The sequence below is a fragment of the Sapajus apella genome, unplaced genomic scaffold (genome assembly GCF_009761245.1).
Source record: "Sapajus apella isolate SASKATOON/1434 unplaced genomic scaffold, GSC_monkey_1.0 scaffold100, whole genome shotgun sequence".
NCBI lineage: Eukaryota > Metazoa > Chordata > Mammalia > Primates > Cebidae > Sapajus > Sapajus apella.
The window spans coordinates 6,072,225-6,088,220 of record NW_022437040.1 but is presented as its reverse complement, the minus strand read 5'-3'; the positions used below and the strand labels follow the sequence as shown (position 1 = coordinate 6,088,220).

Sequence of the window (15,996 nt, the reverse complement as noted above, 5' to 3'; positions counted from 1 at the left end):
AGATGGACTTTCTGTTGAGTCAGAAATCGAGCCCTGGAGGAAACCTATGTTCTGAGGGCTACAGCAAATTTCCTGTTTCATCCCATGCCTGAATTCAGGACTGTCTTCCTGATGTAGGGAAGATGTTCCTCTGTTTCTGTGTGTGCTACAGAAAACAGTCTGTGAAGAATCTGCAAGTATCACAATTGTAACTTAGCATGTTGGAGATTTCTGTTGAGGCCATCAATGGCTTTTACGTCCTCTGGAGTCAGCTCAGAGTCAAAAACCTGAAAGGCAGGCAATACTCACATTAACCTTTCCCCAGGACAGCAGCTTCCACCTGGGAATCCAAGGACTTCGCAGGAGACAGGCAAGGATGGCATTAGTGAGACATTTCCATCCTCATGTTTCCAGGTGCGCCTGGCCTGGAAGCTCTTCCACCTGAGCGCTGCCTCTTCTCCATCCCACCCCTCTTCTACTCCACACCAGTTCTCAAAAGGAAAGTGTACACTCATCAATCTAAAATATTTCTAGAGAATTGCTTGAGACAGAAAAAAGAAATCACTTGTTTTAAAATAGAAAAGAAAGTGTGGACACAATACCTACCACCTGGACTTGACCACACTTGGTCAGGCTCTTGTTTCCCCACTGCCCCTGGAACTCGATCCAGTCATAGGCTTACACTGAACAAGCCTTGGACAACAGGAAAATCCCACTCAGTAATCTGCCCCATAAAAAGCATTTCCTGATCAACTCTTCTACTTGCTCACCTCAGAACCCCTAAATACTGTCTGTTTGCAGCTCTGTTTGCTTGTCCTTTATAAAGAATGCTTTCTGATCGATCTTTGAGATACATAGATGTTATGCTCAGAGTTCCACCCTTTGAATAAATTTCTCTTACTCAAGTCTAAGTTGGTTTTCACTTGTCAACACATAGCCCCTGATGGGAAGTCCTTTCATAGCAAAACAGAGAGACATTTGGTTAAAAAAAAAAATGCTAAGTTTATTATGTGATCCAGGAGACAATCATGAAAGACTCATATCATCTGCCTATGTATCATCTATCTATCTATCCATCCATTATCATCATCTATTTCTGTATTTCTCTCTATACATATCTGTTCATTTTCTATCTATCTACCCACCAATTTATCCATTATTCTTTTTTAAAATGTGTTTCAGAAGTGATATGGTTGTCATGGGAGCAGCCCCTAATGGGAAGTCCTTTAATAGCAAAACAGAGATATCTTTGGTAAAAAGTACTAAGTTCATTATGTGGTCCAGAAGACAATTTCATGAAAGGCTAAGATAATCTGCCTATTATCTATCTATCTATCTATCATCCATCCTTCCATCTACTATCATCATCATCTTTTTCTCTATATATATGTCTATTTTCTATATATCCACCCACCAGTTTATCCATTATTCCTTTAAATAATGTACTTCAGAAGTTATATGGTTGTCATGGGAGCAGGTATTAACATGTGTTTAATTGAAAAATAAAATGTAATCTGTGTGGTTTAACAATGAGATTTAGATTTGCCAATTGAATTTTTCCACAAATGAATATACTTGATCTATAACTAAAATGTTTTGAAGTAAATACATTACAAATAATATGTCTCAAATGTCATATTTTGTAAATATGCTCACAATAAAATTTGTAGCTGTCATCTCAAAATGAAAAATAGCTTACATGGTTTTTCAAAATTCTTGTGGGATTCAAAACAAAATTAGTTGGAGACCTGTGATTAATATAAGGCCCAGAGTGTATATGGGGAGAGGTTTAGGAAATAACTTTACTCATTGTATATGTTAATTTGGTAAAGCTATGAACTTATACCTGGTTTCCTCTCTGCTAAGGGAAAGGTGATAAAAGATGACCCAGAAAGAGTCACTGCATTTAGGGTCTCACCATCCAGGGAGCACACTGACATATTAGCAAACAGTGGGCAATTAATAAGAAAAAAAAAATCTCACTAAGCAGAGCTGTTCCATGTATTATAATGGTGAAAAAATATGGTGGGTGGTTTGAGTGGTTAAACAAAGCAGCTTATCTTATTTGGGTTTGATCTTAAAATACAAATAGGAGTTTGTTGGGCAGAGAAGGTAAATGGGAGAACCCAGGGCCCTTAAATTTATTACCATGTAGAAGAACTCCTAAAATTGATTAAAATAACAGAGTTGAAATTTGCTTAGTGTCACATACCTAGTAAGTGGCAAAGCAAAGCACAGAGGTGACAAACCTTAGGACTCTGAGTCCAGTGCTCTCTCTTCTCACCCTTCCAAGCTGCCCCCATCCCTAGCACACAGGGGAGAGAAGCATGAGAATGAATGGAATACAGTGTATGCTCCCATGCAAGAGAGATCACCAAGACAGCACCCACGGCACACTCTGAAGAAACATTACTGGACCCATACCTGAAGGTCATCTTGCATTCTCTTCTCAGAGAAGCTCTTGGCCAGAACCAACAACGCCGCTGAGCTGGGTGACCTGATCTGGGCTTCGACTGCATTTCTTGGCAATGGCTTTCAAGATTGGCTCCTGAAAGAGATGTGGACTGTCACAATGTAGCCTGAAAAATACAGCCACACACATACATACACACAGATAGAAAGGATGTAGGATGGAAAATGTAGATTCTGCTGTCCCTTTTCCTGAACCTCTGTGGAGAATTGAGAGGAACTGGTACAATGTAGTAAGATTATAAAGTTTAATCAATATTCGTAGAAAGTTATTCACAATTGCAGCAAACTGGGAACAAGTAAATTGTCCATCAACAGGTGAATGGATGCACAATTTGTAGTACAGTTGTCCATATAATGAAATATTACCAGCAATAAAACGAAAAAACTACAGATATTGCAATTACACGAATGTATCTCACAAACACGGTGAGCAAAAGAAGCCTGATTAAATATAATATGCATTAAGTTTTTCACATAAAATTTTAGAGCAAACAAAACTAAGATTTTTTTAAAAATAGCCACCTAGAAGTAAAGAGTTGTCTTCTCAGAAGAAACGAAAAAATAACTTTTTTGAGTGACGGAAGGTTTCCAACATAGTAAGATCCATTTCTACAACAAATAAAATAAAAATCAGCGAGGTGTGGCAGCATGTACTTGTGGCCCCAGCTACTTGGGAGGCTGAGGCAGGAGGATTATGTGAGTCTGAAACGTCGAGGCTGCAGTGAGCTGTGATTGTGGTACCGTACTCTAGTCTGAGTAACAGAGTGAGACACCTACTCAAAAAAGGAAGGAAGGAAGGAAGGAAGGAAGGAAGGAAGGAAGGAAGGAAGGAAGGAAGGGAGGGAGGGAGGGAAAGAAAGAGAAAGGAAAGAAGAAAGAAAGAAGGAAAGAAAAGAAAAGAAAAGAAAAGAAAGAAAAGAAAAGAAAAGAAAAGAAAAGAAAAGAAAAAAGAAAGAAAGAAAGAAAGGAAGGAAGGAAGGAAGGAAGGAAGGAAGGAAGAGAAAGAAAGGGAAGAAAGAGAAAGAAAGAAAGAAAATGAAAGAAGGAAAGAAAGAAAGAGAGAAAAAAAGAAAAGAAAGAAAAAGGAAGAAAGAAAAGAAAGAAAGGAAAGAAAAAGAAAGAAGAAAGACAAAGAGGGAAAGATTCTTTAGCATGTTAGGGATGTGGGTTATATAGTACATCCATCTGTCAAAATTGCACAGCATTACAGCTGATGCAAATTTTACATTAAAATCACTTTAAATATTATAGTTGGAGTGGGGTTGGGAGTAGACAGATGTGTAGATGCCACAGGAGGGAAAGAATGCAGGAGACACTGAAGCTCAGTGGTGTTTCATGAAAACCAACTATAATATTGTTTTTACTTTTTTGACTTCGTTCGTCATAGAATTTAAAAACTTAATTTTAATAAGAATTTTTCGTCATCAGTAGAATCCCTGCCATGGGCTAACTCTGATGTTCTTGTTACCACTTGCTTATCTGTGGGACACCAGGGCCCTGGAGGCAACTCAAACAGAGCCTTTGGACTTGCAAAAGTGCAGGTGTTTGCTCTGGGGGAACTACGGGTGACATTCCACCTGCAGCTTTCCAAGACCAGATGCACAAGAATAAATGAGCCAATAACCGCATGCAAATTTAAATAATGCTTTGAAGGAATATGTAATACTACATCAGTATGTGTACTATTTATTTCAGATTGATCAGTTTTCTTATGCACCTCCTGAAATACTTTTGAATCCCATCATTTGGCATACAGATACAATAAATTAATATTTCTTTTTCAACTTTTATTTTAGGTTCACGGTATACATGTGAAGTTTTGTTATCTGGGTAAACTGTGTGTCACTGGGGTTTGGTGGACAAATGATTTTTGTCACCCATTTATGGAGCATAGTATTTGCTAGGTAATTTTTTGACCCTTGACCTCCTTCTACCAACTGCCCTAAAGAGAACCCACTGAGTATTATTCCTCCTTTTATGTCGATATGTACTAAATGTTTGGCTCCCACTTATGAGTGAGAATGTGTAATATTTGATCTTCTGTTCCTGTGTTAATTTGCTGAAGATAATGGCTTCCAGATGCATTCCCGTTGCTGTAGAGGACATTATTTCATTCTGTTTTATGAATGTGTAGTATTTCTTGGTGTATATGTGCCAAATTTTCTTTATTCAGTCCACTGTAAATGGGAATTTCAGTTGATTCCACATCTCTGTGAGTATGAATAGTGCTGCAATGAACACATATGTGCATGTGTCTTTTTGGTAAAACAATTTATATTCCTTTGGGTACATATCAAGTACTGGGATTCCTGGGTTAAACGGTAGCTCTGTTTTAAGTTATTTGAGAAATCACCAGGCTGCTTCCCACAGTGGCTGAACTAATTTACATTCCCACCAGCATTGTAGAAGTATTCTCTTTTCTCCGTAACTTTGCCAACATCTGATATTTTCTGGCTTAAGTTTATTACAGATTCTGGATATTAGACCTTTGTCAGATGCTGGATATTAGACCTTTGTCAAACTATTTTTGAGTCCAGTAGTTCAAGACCAGCCTAGGAGACATGGCAAAACCCTGGCTTTACAAAAATATTTTAAAAATAGCCAAGCATGGTAATGCCGGCCTATAGTCCCAGCTTCTCGGGAGGCTGAGGTGGGCGAATGTAAATGGGAATTTAGGTTGATTTCATGCAGCCATTGTAGCACTATTCATACTCCCAGAGACATGAAATCAACCTAAATTCCCATTTACAGTTCTCCCACCTATGCCTCCCAAAGCTCAAAAATAGTTTGCAAACATTTTTTCACTTTCTGCAGGTTGTCTGTTTACTCTGTTGAAAGTTTCTTTTGCTGTACATAAGCTCTTTAGTTTAATTAAGTCTCACTTGTCTATTTTAATTTTTGTTACAATTACTTTTGGAGGGTTCATCATTAAATTTTGCCAAGGCCTATGTCCAGAATGCTATGTCTTAGGATTTCTTCTGGACTTTGTATGGTTTTGGGTCTTATATTTAAGTCTTTAATCTATCTTGAATTGATTTTTGTAAGAAAGGAGTCAAGTTTCACTCTTTTGAATATGGCTAACCAGTTATCCCAGCACCATTTTTTGAATAGGGAGTCCTTTCCCCACTGCTTGGTATTTTCAACTTTGTTGAAGATCAGATGGTTGTAGATGTACAGCTTTATTTCTGGATTCTGTAACCTATTCCATTAGTCTATATGTCTGTTTCTATACCAATACCATGCTGTGCTGGTTACAGTAGCCTTGTAGTATAGATTGAAGTTGGGTAGTGTGATGCCTCTGGGTTCATTTTTCTCCCCCTCTTGGGGTTCCTTGGGTATTCAGGCCCTTTTTTTGTTGTTGTTCCATATAAATTTTAGAATAGTTTTTTTTTTCTAATTCTTTTAAAATAGTGTTGATGGTTTGGCAGAAATAGCATTAAATCTGTAAATTGCTTTGGGTATTGTCATTTTAACAATATTGAATCTTCCTATCCATGAGCTGGGATTTTTTTCCATTTGTTTGTGTCATCTCTAATTTCTTTCAGCTGTGTTTGTTAATTCTTATCAGAGCTCTTTCAGTTCCCTGGTTAGCTATATCCCTGGATATTTTGTGGCTATTGTGAAAAACATTGTATTTTTTTTTTATTCTGAGCTGGTGTCTCTCTCTGTTGCCTAGGCTAGAGTGCAGCAGTGGTGCAATCTCAGCTCACTGCAACCTCTGCCTTCCATGTTCAAGTGATTCGCCCGCCTCAGCCTCCCACGAAGGTGGGACTATAGGCCTGCATTACCGTGCTTGGCTGTTTTTTAAATATTTTTGTAAAGCCAGGGTTTTGCCATGTTGCCCAGGCTGGTCTTAAACTACTGGATTCAAGCGATCTGCCTCCACTGGCCTCCCAAAATGCTGGGATTAGAACTTTGAGCCACTGCCTCTGGCCAGATTGCATTCTTGACTTAGCTCTCGGCTTGGACATTGTGTATAGAACTGCTACTGATTTTTGTACTTGATTGATTTTGAACTGCTTGATTTTGTTGATTTTGTATATTGAAACTATATGAAAGTTGTTTATCAGTTTCAGAAACTTTGGGCAGAGATGGATTTTCTTGGTATAGAATCATATCTATCATCTGTTAATACAGATGGCTTGCCTTCCTTCCTCTCTTCCCACATGGATGCCTTTTGTTTTTTTCTCTTGCAGGCTTGCTCTGGCTAAGATTTTCAGTATCATAGGCATGGTGAGAGAAGACTTCCTTGTCTTGTTCTGGTTCTTATGAGGAATGCTTCTAGTTTTTACCAATTCATTGTGATGTTGGCTGTGGGTTTGTCATAGATGGCTCTTATTTTGTTGAGGCATGTTCCTGCGATGCTTTGTTTGTTGAAGGTGTTTAATATAGAGAGATGTTGAATTTTATTGTAAGGCTTTTCTGCATCTACTGAGATAACCATTGGGTTTTGTTTTTAGTTCTGCATATGTGATGAATCACATTTAATGATTTATGTATATTGAACTAAACTTGCATCCTGGGAATAAAGCCTAGTTTGTCACGGTGGATGACCTTTTTGTTGTGCTGCTGGATTCAAATTTGCTGGTATTTTATTGAGGATGTCTTGGTCTATATTCATCAGGGATATTGGCCTGAAATTTTATTTTCTACATCTAGAGGAGGAGCAAGTGACAGGTATTTATCAGCTAGTCTGTGTTTAGCTCTTTTAGAAAGGAGAAAACAAACAGCATAGAGTCTGGAAGGTGAGCAATATTGACAGGATGAACTTCCAGCATCACAAGAATCAGAGCTCCAGGAACCTGGGGAGGAAAACTCCACCCACCCTCACATCAGAAATGTCTATACAATGGTCGTTATCATCATACACTCCCTGCACCAAACTTACAGGCAAATTGCATTTTTTGGCCCTCATGAACCAAAAGGAAAAGAAACATACAAGTAACAGAGAAAGGAGTAGGAAAAAAATCTTTAGGAAAAACATTCAATTATTTGAAGATGATAAAAATTTACTGTCTTTACTTTCTGGTCTATGGATTTATATCTTCTAGCTAACTGAAGTTGCTAAGCAGGATGGATTTAGACAGAGGTGGTATGTCCAGTCACCAGCATAGAGACGTTCTCTGCATCACCATCCACAGGCAGCCTTCTGCTAGATGTCATGCAAAGCCCTCCATGTTAATATTCATCTGAAAATGGATAATTAGGGTGGCCTGCAAGACTGAAAAGAGAAAAAATAGTACATAATATGAAATGACTCTATTACTACAGTGGTAGTGAAGTGATTTCTATGAAACTCATTTAGTGTGAACGTTAAGAAGTTTATTTTCTGACTAGTTATAGAATCTTTCTTACTTTTATAAACATAACTTTATGAGTTTTTTCCAAAATAATATATTATTCAAATTATATTCTCTTTCCTGGAATTTGTCACATAAACTACACAGGGTCAATTGTTCAAACATATTCCTCCATATCTGTCAACAGAGCAAAGAGATATTCTGACCTTTTCTATTTCAAATTCTCAATGAAAACAGGAACTCATTCTGCATTATTGTGAATAGAAGCAAGCCAGCTATATGTTCATCCTATAAAAAATTTTGAGTGTTAAATGTTATTTCTATTTCAAATTATCAATGAAAACAGGAACTCATTCTGTGTTATTCTGAATAAAAGCAAGCCAGCTATATGTTCATCCTTATTAAGAAGTTTGACTGTTAAATGTGATTGGTGGCAATCACACATCCTTTTAAAAGATGTATTCTTTTGTTGTTGTTGTTTGCCTCTTACATTATGCTACAGAATAAAAGATTCATTCTTTACTGATTGGCTGCTTACCATATGGAAAATATTTTCTTTGATTCAGATATGTAAATTGTCATATATGCTATGGGGGTCCATATCCTAAATTCTACAATATGCTAAGGACAATCTTCAAGTGGAAATCACACAAAATACAGTGATGAAAGATGATGAATAAACCAATTGTTAATGTTAAATAATTAATTGATGATGATAATTACCTATGTTTACTCCTCTTCCTTTCCTTTTCATGATTTCTTATTTCATTTTTATTTTTCTCTAAACTAATAAAAATATAAACAATGATATATCTAAAAATGTTTGAGTTCTTACGATGTGCTGCTGTGCCTATGCTTTTTAATACATTCTCTCATCATGTCTATTACCTGTTAATATCTCCACTGCAAGCAGTGACATGACTTGTTTTGTCCTTATCACATGAATTGCCTTTCTGTGAATCCTAGAAGCTTGGAGCATGTAGAAAGAGTAAGATCTTTTGTCAACTATACATTATCTCCAAAATGGAGCTTTAGTCTCCAACTCTTCCCTTGATTTCTAATCTCTCTTCCCTAAAAGTTCTTTATACTTTGCATTGAGATTTCCATATTGCAAAAACTCAAAGCCAAGAGTTCTATTGCCCACCAAGGGAAACTTTCTGGAGGCAAAATACAGTTTTTGGGTCATGAGCAAATGTCTAAAGAGAAGAGAGAAAGAGATTTGAAATGATTAAAGATTTCATATTGACATGATCTTGTGAGCAAATCCATATGGAAGACATGAGAATTTCTGGCATGAATCTCAAGATTGATTGAAATGTTTTTATCTGATAAAGAACTGAGCTGATTTGGAAGAACATCTAATCAGGCCACATGGGCAATATCCACAGTTTGTCCACTAGGCCATAGCAAAATGTCAGTCCTACATAAAAGGCACAGACTCAGCAATAATATTGGCTGCTCAGGAAAGTTTCATGAATTCAAGAGAGCAGAGGCATAGGTTGACCCATGCTGACCCTGGGCCCACTCACCCTGTCAGAGAACAGAGCTCTGGAGTGAATCCAGGAGAAGAATTCCAGAAAGCTCCTGTCTCACCCTTCACGCATACTGGCCTCTGTCTTGATAATATTGAGGTAACATTTAAAAGCCATCTGACATTTCTCTTCCAAAAATGAATTAGCCAACCCATTTACCAAAGTTACTTACTAATCTAAGGCAACATATCGAAAATTTCTGTTTAAGCCATCTAGAACTTTCATATCTGCTGAAGACAGCTGGAATTCAGAAACCTATCAAAGAAGCAGAAAACTTTTATTGTTGTTAGATTGCACAATTGTCAATTTGAAATAGCCAGGTATATTAGACAGTAGGGTGGAAAGGCAATACTTAAAATATTTGTTAGGTTTCCAAAAGTTATAAAAGGCATTCTAAACTCTCAAGTGATTAAAGAATATCAGGTAAACAATAAACATAAATCTATTTCTAGGTATTATACATTAAAACTGTACAACACTGCAGAGAAAGAGAAGATCTCAACAGAAACTAGAGATGAAATGAAGTTGACCTTGTGTTGCATGTGATTGGTTCATGTATTTAGGAAGATTCAGAAGAATCTAGAGGGAAATTTTGAAACTTATAATTTAGACAGTTTGACGGTGATACAATTTGGGTATTTGTCCCCTCCTAATCTCATATTGAAACATGATCCCCAGTGATGGAAGTGGGTGTGGTAGGAGGTGTTTATGTCATGGGGACATCCCTCATGAATGGCTGGGCAGCCTAACCATGGTCATGGCTGAGGGTTCACTGTACTAGTTTACATGAAATCTGGTATAAAAGAGTCTGACATGTCTCTCTTCTTTTTCTCTCTTGCTCCCACTCTTGCTGCTTGATGTGCTTGCTCCTCTGTCACCGTCTACCCTGAGCAAATGCTTCCGGAGGCCTCACCAGAACCAAATGCAGGTGCCATGTTTTTTATGCAGTCTGGAAAATGGTAAGCCAAGTGAACCTTCTTTCTGTATATTTTATTCAGGCTCAGGTATTTCTTTATAGCAGTTCAAAATGGACCAATACAGAAAATTGGTACCCGGAGTAGGACGCTGGTAAAAAAACAAAACAAAACAAAAAAACCCTGAAAATGTGACAGTGGCTTTAGAACTAAGTAAAGAGCACAGTTTGGAAGCATCTGGAGGGCTCAGAAAAAGACACGCGAAGATAAGGAATAGGTTGGGACTTGTTAGGCATTGGCTAAGTGATTGTGACCAAAATGCTGCTAAAAATATGGACCATTAAGTCTAAGCTAACAAGGTCTTAGATCAAAATAAGAAACTTACTAGAAACTGGAACAAAGATTACCCTTATTATACCTTAGGAAAGAACTTGGCTGCATTGTGTTCATGTCTGAAAACACTGAGGAAGTCTGAACTTAAGAGTGATAACTTAGGGTATCTGGTGGGAGAAATTTCTAAGCAGCAAAGCATTCAAGAAGTAGTGTGGCCTGTGATCAGATATGGGAGCAAGGAATGACTTAAATTGGAAGTTAAAGCTTCCTGAAACCTCTCCAGAATGAGATGCTGGTGCTAAGCTTTTTGTACAGCCTGCAAATTGTGAGCCAAAGATACCTCTTTTGTGTATAAACTACCCAGTATGAAGTATCCCTTTACAGCAGCACAAAACAGACTAACGCAGAGGAATATTGTTGGACTCTGTATTTCTGTATCTGTCCACGTCACACAAACAACTCCCACCAGGCCTTACTTTCATCACTGAGGATCCCATTTCAACATGAGATTAGGAGGGGACAAATATCTAAATTGTATCACCATCAAACTTTTTAAACAGTTTAAATTTAAATTCAAACTGTTTTAAATTTTAAACAGAGCCGGGTATGGTGGCTCACACCTGTAATCCCAGCACTTTGGGAGGCTGAGGCAGGAGGATCATGAGGTCAGGAGATCGAGACCACCCTGGCTAACACAGTGAAACCCCATCTCTACTAAAAAAAAAATATTAGCTGAGCATGGTGGCACATGCCTGTAGTCCCAGCTACTCGGGAGGCTGAGACAGGAGAATTGCTTGAACTCAGGAAGTGGAGATTGCAGTGAGCTGAGAGCATGCCATTGCATTCCAGCCTGGGTGACAGAGTGAGACTCTGTCTCAAAAAAATAAATAAATAAAATAAATTAGAAAAAAATTATAAGTTTCAAATTTCCCTCCAGATTCTTCTGAATCTTCTAAGTACATGAACCAGTTATGTGCACACAAGGTCAACTTCTTTCCATCTTCAGTTTCTGTTGAGAGCTTCTCCTTCTCTGCAGTGTTGTGCAGTTTCACATCAGATATCGAAATACTGAAATCCAAATATATTCATCTGTATTTCCATCTCCATCTTCAATGGACAAGTACAATGTAAAAAAAAATAGTTTTCCAAAAATTCAAGACAGTAATTGTCCAAATACTAATAATGTCATGTTTAAAGAACACAACTACTTGCTTGAAGAGGATCTCACTACTCAGAGATAATTTAAATATCAAAAAGATGACACTAATTGTTAACATATAACACTAAATAACTTAATAAATGTATTGGAATACTCTGAAATAACAATACAGAGAATGAGAGGTAGAGAGAGAATAAAAACATCATCAATTTAACAATTGATGAATCTAGGGAAGAGGCATTTATTGTGATTATTCTTAGGACATTTTCATAAATTAGAAAATTCTTAAAGGAAAAAATTATCCAAAGGCTATTAAAAATAAGTTATCTATGAATGAATCTAGGAAAGCATACACAAAGGCCTTACTAAAGTAATGTATGTAACTAATTGAAGTGTATATTAAAATATCACTTAAATGATTATTCTTATAATCATTAATTAGAAATTGCAATATTGTTATTAACTCAGTTCTTGCCAAATCGATCTGAAGTTTCATAGCAATTGCAGCCAAAGACCAAAATATTAACGTTTTTGTTGAAGTTGATAATACTGAATGTTGTATGACAGAACACGCATTCAAGACTAGCCAAGGCATTCTTATATAAGAGAATATGTCAGAAAAATACTTGTGCCATTCTGGTGGCAAAACTTTCTATTCAACATAATTTAGACAATACAGAAATGTTAATAACTCACTTCAAAAGAGGAGAAATGCCAGAGAAGTGCTTACAGACATTATTTATGACAGGATGAATAATCAAGATATGTGAGCAAATATGGACTTTTCAATAATTGTTTGTAAGACATTTTATTATCAATTAAAAGTTATGTATATGCAAATTTGCATTCTTATTTTGTGTAATATTAAAAAATCAATTCCATTTGAATATTTCAATTTATAAGGAAAATATATTATTTTATAAGATATTAAAAGAATATAGTGTATTATTTTACTATATATTAATATGTAATATATACTATTTTACTATATAATTATATAGTAAAATATCATGTTTTAAATATAGAAAAATACATCATATTTATCAACTATAAGAAAAAGGCATGAAGAATTTGACTACATTAAGAGTAGTTAAGAAACTTATTTTGTTAAAAAAAAACATGAAAAGAATCAATACTCAGGTATATTTGGGGAGTTGTTATTTCAACAATACATCAAAATCTCTAAAGAATTAATATCCAGGAGATATATATATATATAAAATCATAAAATATTTGGTAGATTAGTTAGAAAGATGCCCTCCAATACTTCCCATGTCCCTGAATCCACTTGCTTGATTATATGAACTTTAAGCATCTCCTAATAAAAAGTGGTGTCTGTTTCCCAATCCCTTGAGTCTGGTCTGTCCTATAACTTGTATTAGCTGATATAATTTTCCAGAAGAAATGGTGTGGCAACTCTGAGCCTAGACCTGGAAAGGCTTTGCATGTGTCCACTCACTGCCTTGTGCTGAGGTCAAGCCTGGTCAGGATCACTGGGGGATGAAGAACTGCATGGAGGAGAGGGAGGTGCCCAGACAGATGCCCCATGGACACCCTGAAGCAAAACTGCCTCACTGCCCTGCACACACATGAGAGCTCAGCCAGGAACAAAAGGACTGGACTGAGTTTAGGCAGAACTTAGGCTAAATTTCGAATCATAGAATTGTTAGCTAAATCTGTGGTTTTGTGTTAAACCTCTATGTTGAGGGGATTTTCTTTTCTAACTCTACTTATTAGTATAATTGTGGTCTTCTACACATAGAAAAAGACAAGCAACCTAATAAAAATACCCAAAGATGTCAACAGGCACTGCTACAAAGGAAACTCTAAGAGAATGCATATATGAAATTTATACTGAGTAAATAAGGACATGAGAAAAAAAAAAGCATCTGCAATGATTTGGAGACTAGAGAATACCTAACTCAACTCCTCATTTCAGAAAATGAAGAAAAGCAAATATCCCTAGCACAGGGATGCAGAATAAACTTCCAACTTAATGCTGAAACCCAAATCTCTGGTTTTGGTTGTATCCTGATTCTCTCCAGCCATGCTGCCTCTCCTGTGGTGGAGTAGAAAACCCTTATGATGCACACAAAGCATTTCTGCATAGGAAATGCCTGGAAAATGGACTTAGTCCAAGGATGTCCTGAGAGCCTTACAAGAAGCACATGTGTGAAGGACACCATGCAGGAGCCCTGATGCCCACAGCCCCGCTCCTCACCTGCACGTTCTCTCTGATCCGCTGCTCATTGTAGCTCTTGGCCAGGACCACCACCCCACGCTGCAGCTGGTAGCGCAGGGCAATCAGGGCTGGGGATCGCTTGTGCTTTTTTGCCAAGGCACAAAGAACTGGGTCCTCCAAAAGAACTGGGGAGTTCTGATCCACCCTGGAAGGAAAGCCAGAAATGCTGAAGTCCTGAGGCTGGATTCAGTTTGGTAGGAGGCTCCCTAAACAGACTAACGCGTTCATTCTACACCGGACCTCAAGTGAGGTCCCTGAACAACAGTAGCAGCCTCACCTGGGATCTCGTCAGAGATGCAAATTCTCCCCTTACCCTGACTCACTGAGAGTGAATTCCAGGAAACAGAGTATCATATAATTAAAATATTCCATCAAAATGGTGTTTCAGGTAAACTTTCTGTTGCTTTTATTACCATATTTCATGTCTTTGGGTTCCCAGAGCACTATGGGCAACCAGAACAATGTCTTTTGACTTGCAGAAATCCAGCAGTTTGCTCTGGTTGAGATAAGGATGACATTCCACCTGCAGATGATCAAGATAGGAAAACATCAGATAATATGAAACAGCTATGTTAATATAAAAAAGATTAGAAGTTAAAGAAGGTAAATAAATAGCATGTAACATCAAAGATGAACTGAGAATATTACTGTTAAGTAATGACCTTTTTCATCAAAATAAATTTTATATTGCTGTTTCCTAAAAGTATAAATAGAAATGTCATTTCTGAGCACAAGTAACTCCATAAACCAGATCCGGTATCTAACTACATTTGACCACTAGAAGTGCGCATGGCCAATTCCAGATCTGCTATAGGGTAGGATTCTGAGCTTTAGACATCAAATTGTGCCAGAAAATAAGAATTTCTTCAAAGACTCATGAGGGCAGGGTTAAAAGACAAAAGAAGTAGTTTTATAGGAATCTCACTGGTAATGTTTATATAGATTTGAACATCAAAAACAATAATGAGTAAAATCAATCATAAATTATAGCAAAAATAATTCATGGGTTCATAGTGATGAGTGGTGAAGAGAGACAACAAAAATATTTGTCTCCACTTATGGTGATTTTTGCAGTAATTTCTTTCTAGGACATGAATAATTAAAGGGAAATAGTTAAGCTTTTAGCATGTCTGAGAGGAATAATTGTTTCCTTTCTTGGCTTGGTGAGTGATTTTTTTCATAATAAAATGTAAAGTCAGAATAATAAAACCTGGTAGTTAAAATTGAAAGTAACTGCTTTAAAGCCCCAAAGAAAGAGCAAATACAATAATAAAATGATAATACAATACAAAAACTTAAAACATCATTGATATACACTCAACCATTATGTGGAAATTTCTTGTGGAATATACCTTCCCCTCTTGATAATTATCACCAGGCAGATTACCAGGAAATGCGAAGGGGAAAACACATCTCTAGGAAGATTAGATCTGGCTACCATTAACTTAACCAAGTGATCAAAATTAACTTCACTAATTGTGTAGTAATCTGTTATTTCATGCTGTCTACTGTAATTTCATGGATACGGCAAGGTAGAGACAGTTTATTACCAAAAATGTTTAACCTTAATGATATAAAGCATTCAAGTGTAACTTCTAATTTACAGAAACTTACTTTCTGAAAACTTGAAAAAACAAGTTAACTGATCAAAATACAAGATGAAAGTCCCAATTGGATTTGGGTTTTTTTTGGTTTTCATGACACACCTTACATTTATTTACCATTTATTTAACATCTCTCATTGTTTTATAATTTTCTCTGTAGAGGTTGTACACATCTTTTATTAGGTATAATTTCTGTATTTAGTATCTTTTTATATTATATGGTACTCTTAAATTTTTTCATCTGCTGTTATGGTTAAAAATAAGAGTTCTAAAAGACCTTTCAAGAAAACGATAGGAAATCTCAATACATATGGGGTATTAAACGATCTAAGGGTATTGTTGTTACTTCCTTAGAAATAATAATTGCACTGTTACTGGGAGAATATCTTCATTCCTATGCCAGCTTTGAAAGGTCTATAGAGGTGAATTGTGATCGTTACAATTTACTTTGAAGAAACTCC

General features: G+C 36.6%; 1 protein-coding gene across 6 annotated transcripts in view; it reads right to left on the bottom strand.

Moving 5' to 3' along the window:
- The window catches only part of AKR1C4 (aldo-keto reductase family 1 member C4), a 36,268-nt gene that overhangs the window by 6,289 nt on the left and 13,983 nt on the right, over positions 1-15,996 (bottom strand). For 2 of the 6 annotated variants that reach the window (XM_032258230.1, XM_032258231.1), the window contains 4 exons: positions 14,345-14,454; positions 13,911-14,076; positions 9,456-9,538; positions 7,406-7,672 (listed from right to left, as the gene is read on the bottom strand). In XM_032258230.1, coding sequence (XP_032114121.1) covers positions 7,630-7,672; positions 9,456-9,538; positions 13,911-14,076; positions 14,345-14,454 — 402 coding nt within the window. In that variant the 3' untranslated portion in view covers positions 7,406-7,629. Of the gene's footprint in view, positions 1-288; positions 2,559-3,995; positions 4,029-7,405; positions 7,673-9,455; positions 9,539-11,442; positions 11,632-13,910; positions 14,077-14,344; positions 14,455-15,996 lie in introns of those variants that run through there. The other 4 variants (XR_004262635.1, XM_032258233.1, XM_032258232.1 and 1 more) reach the window with 4 other exon arrangements.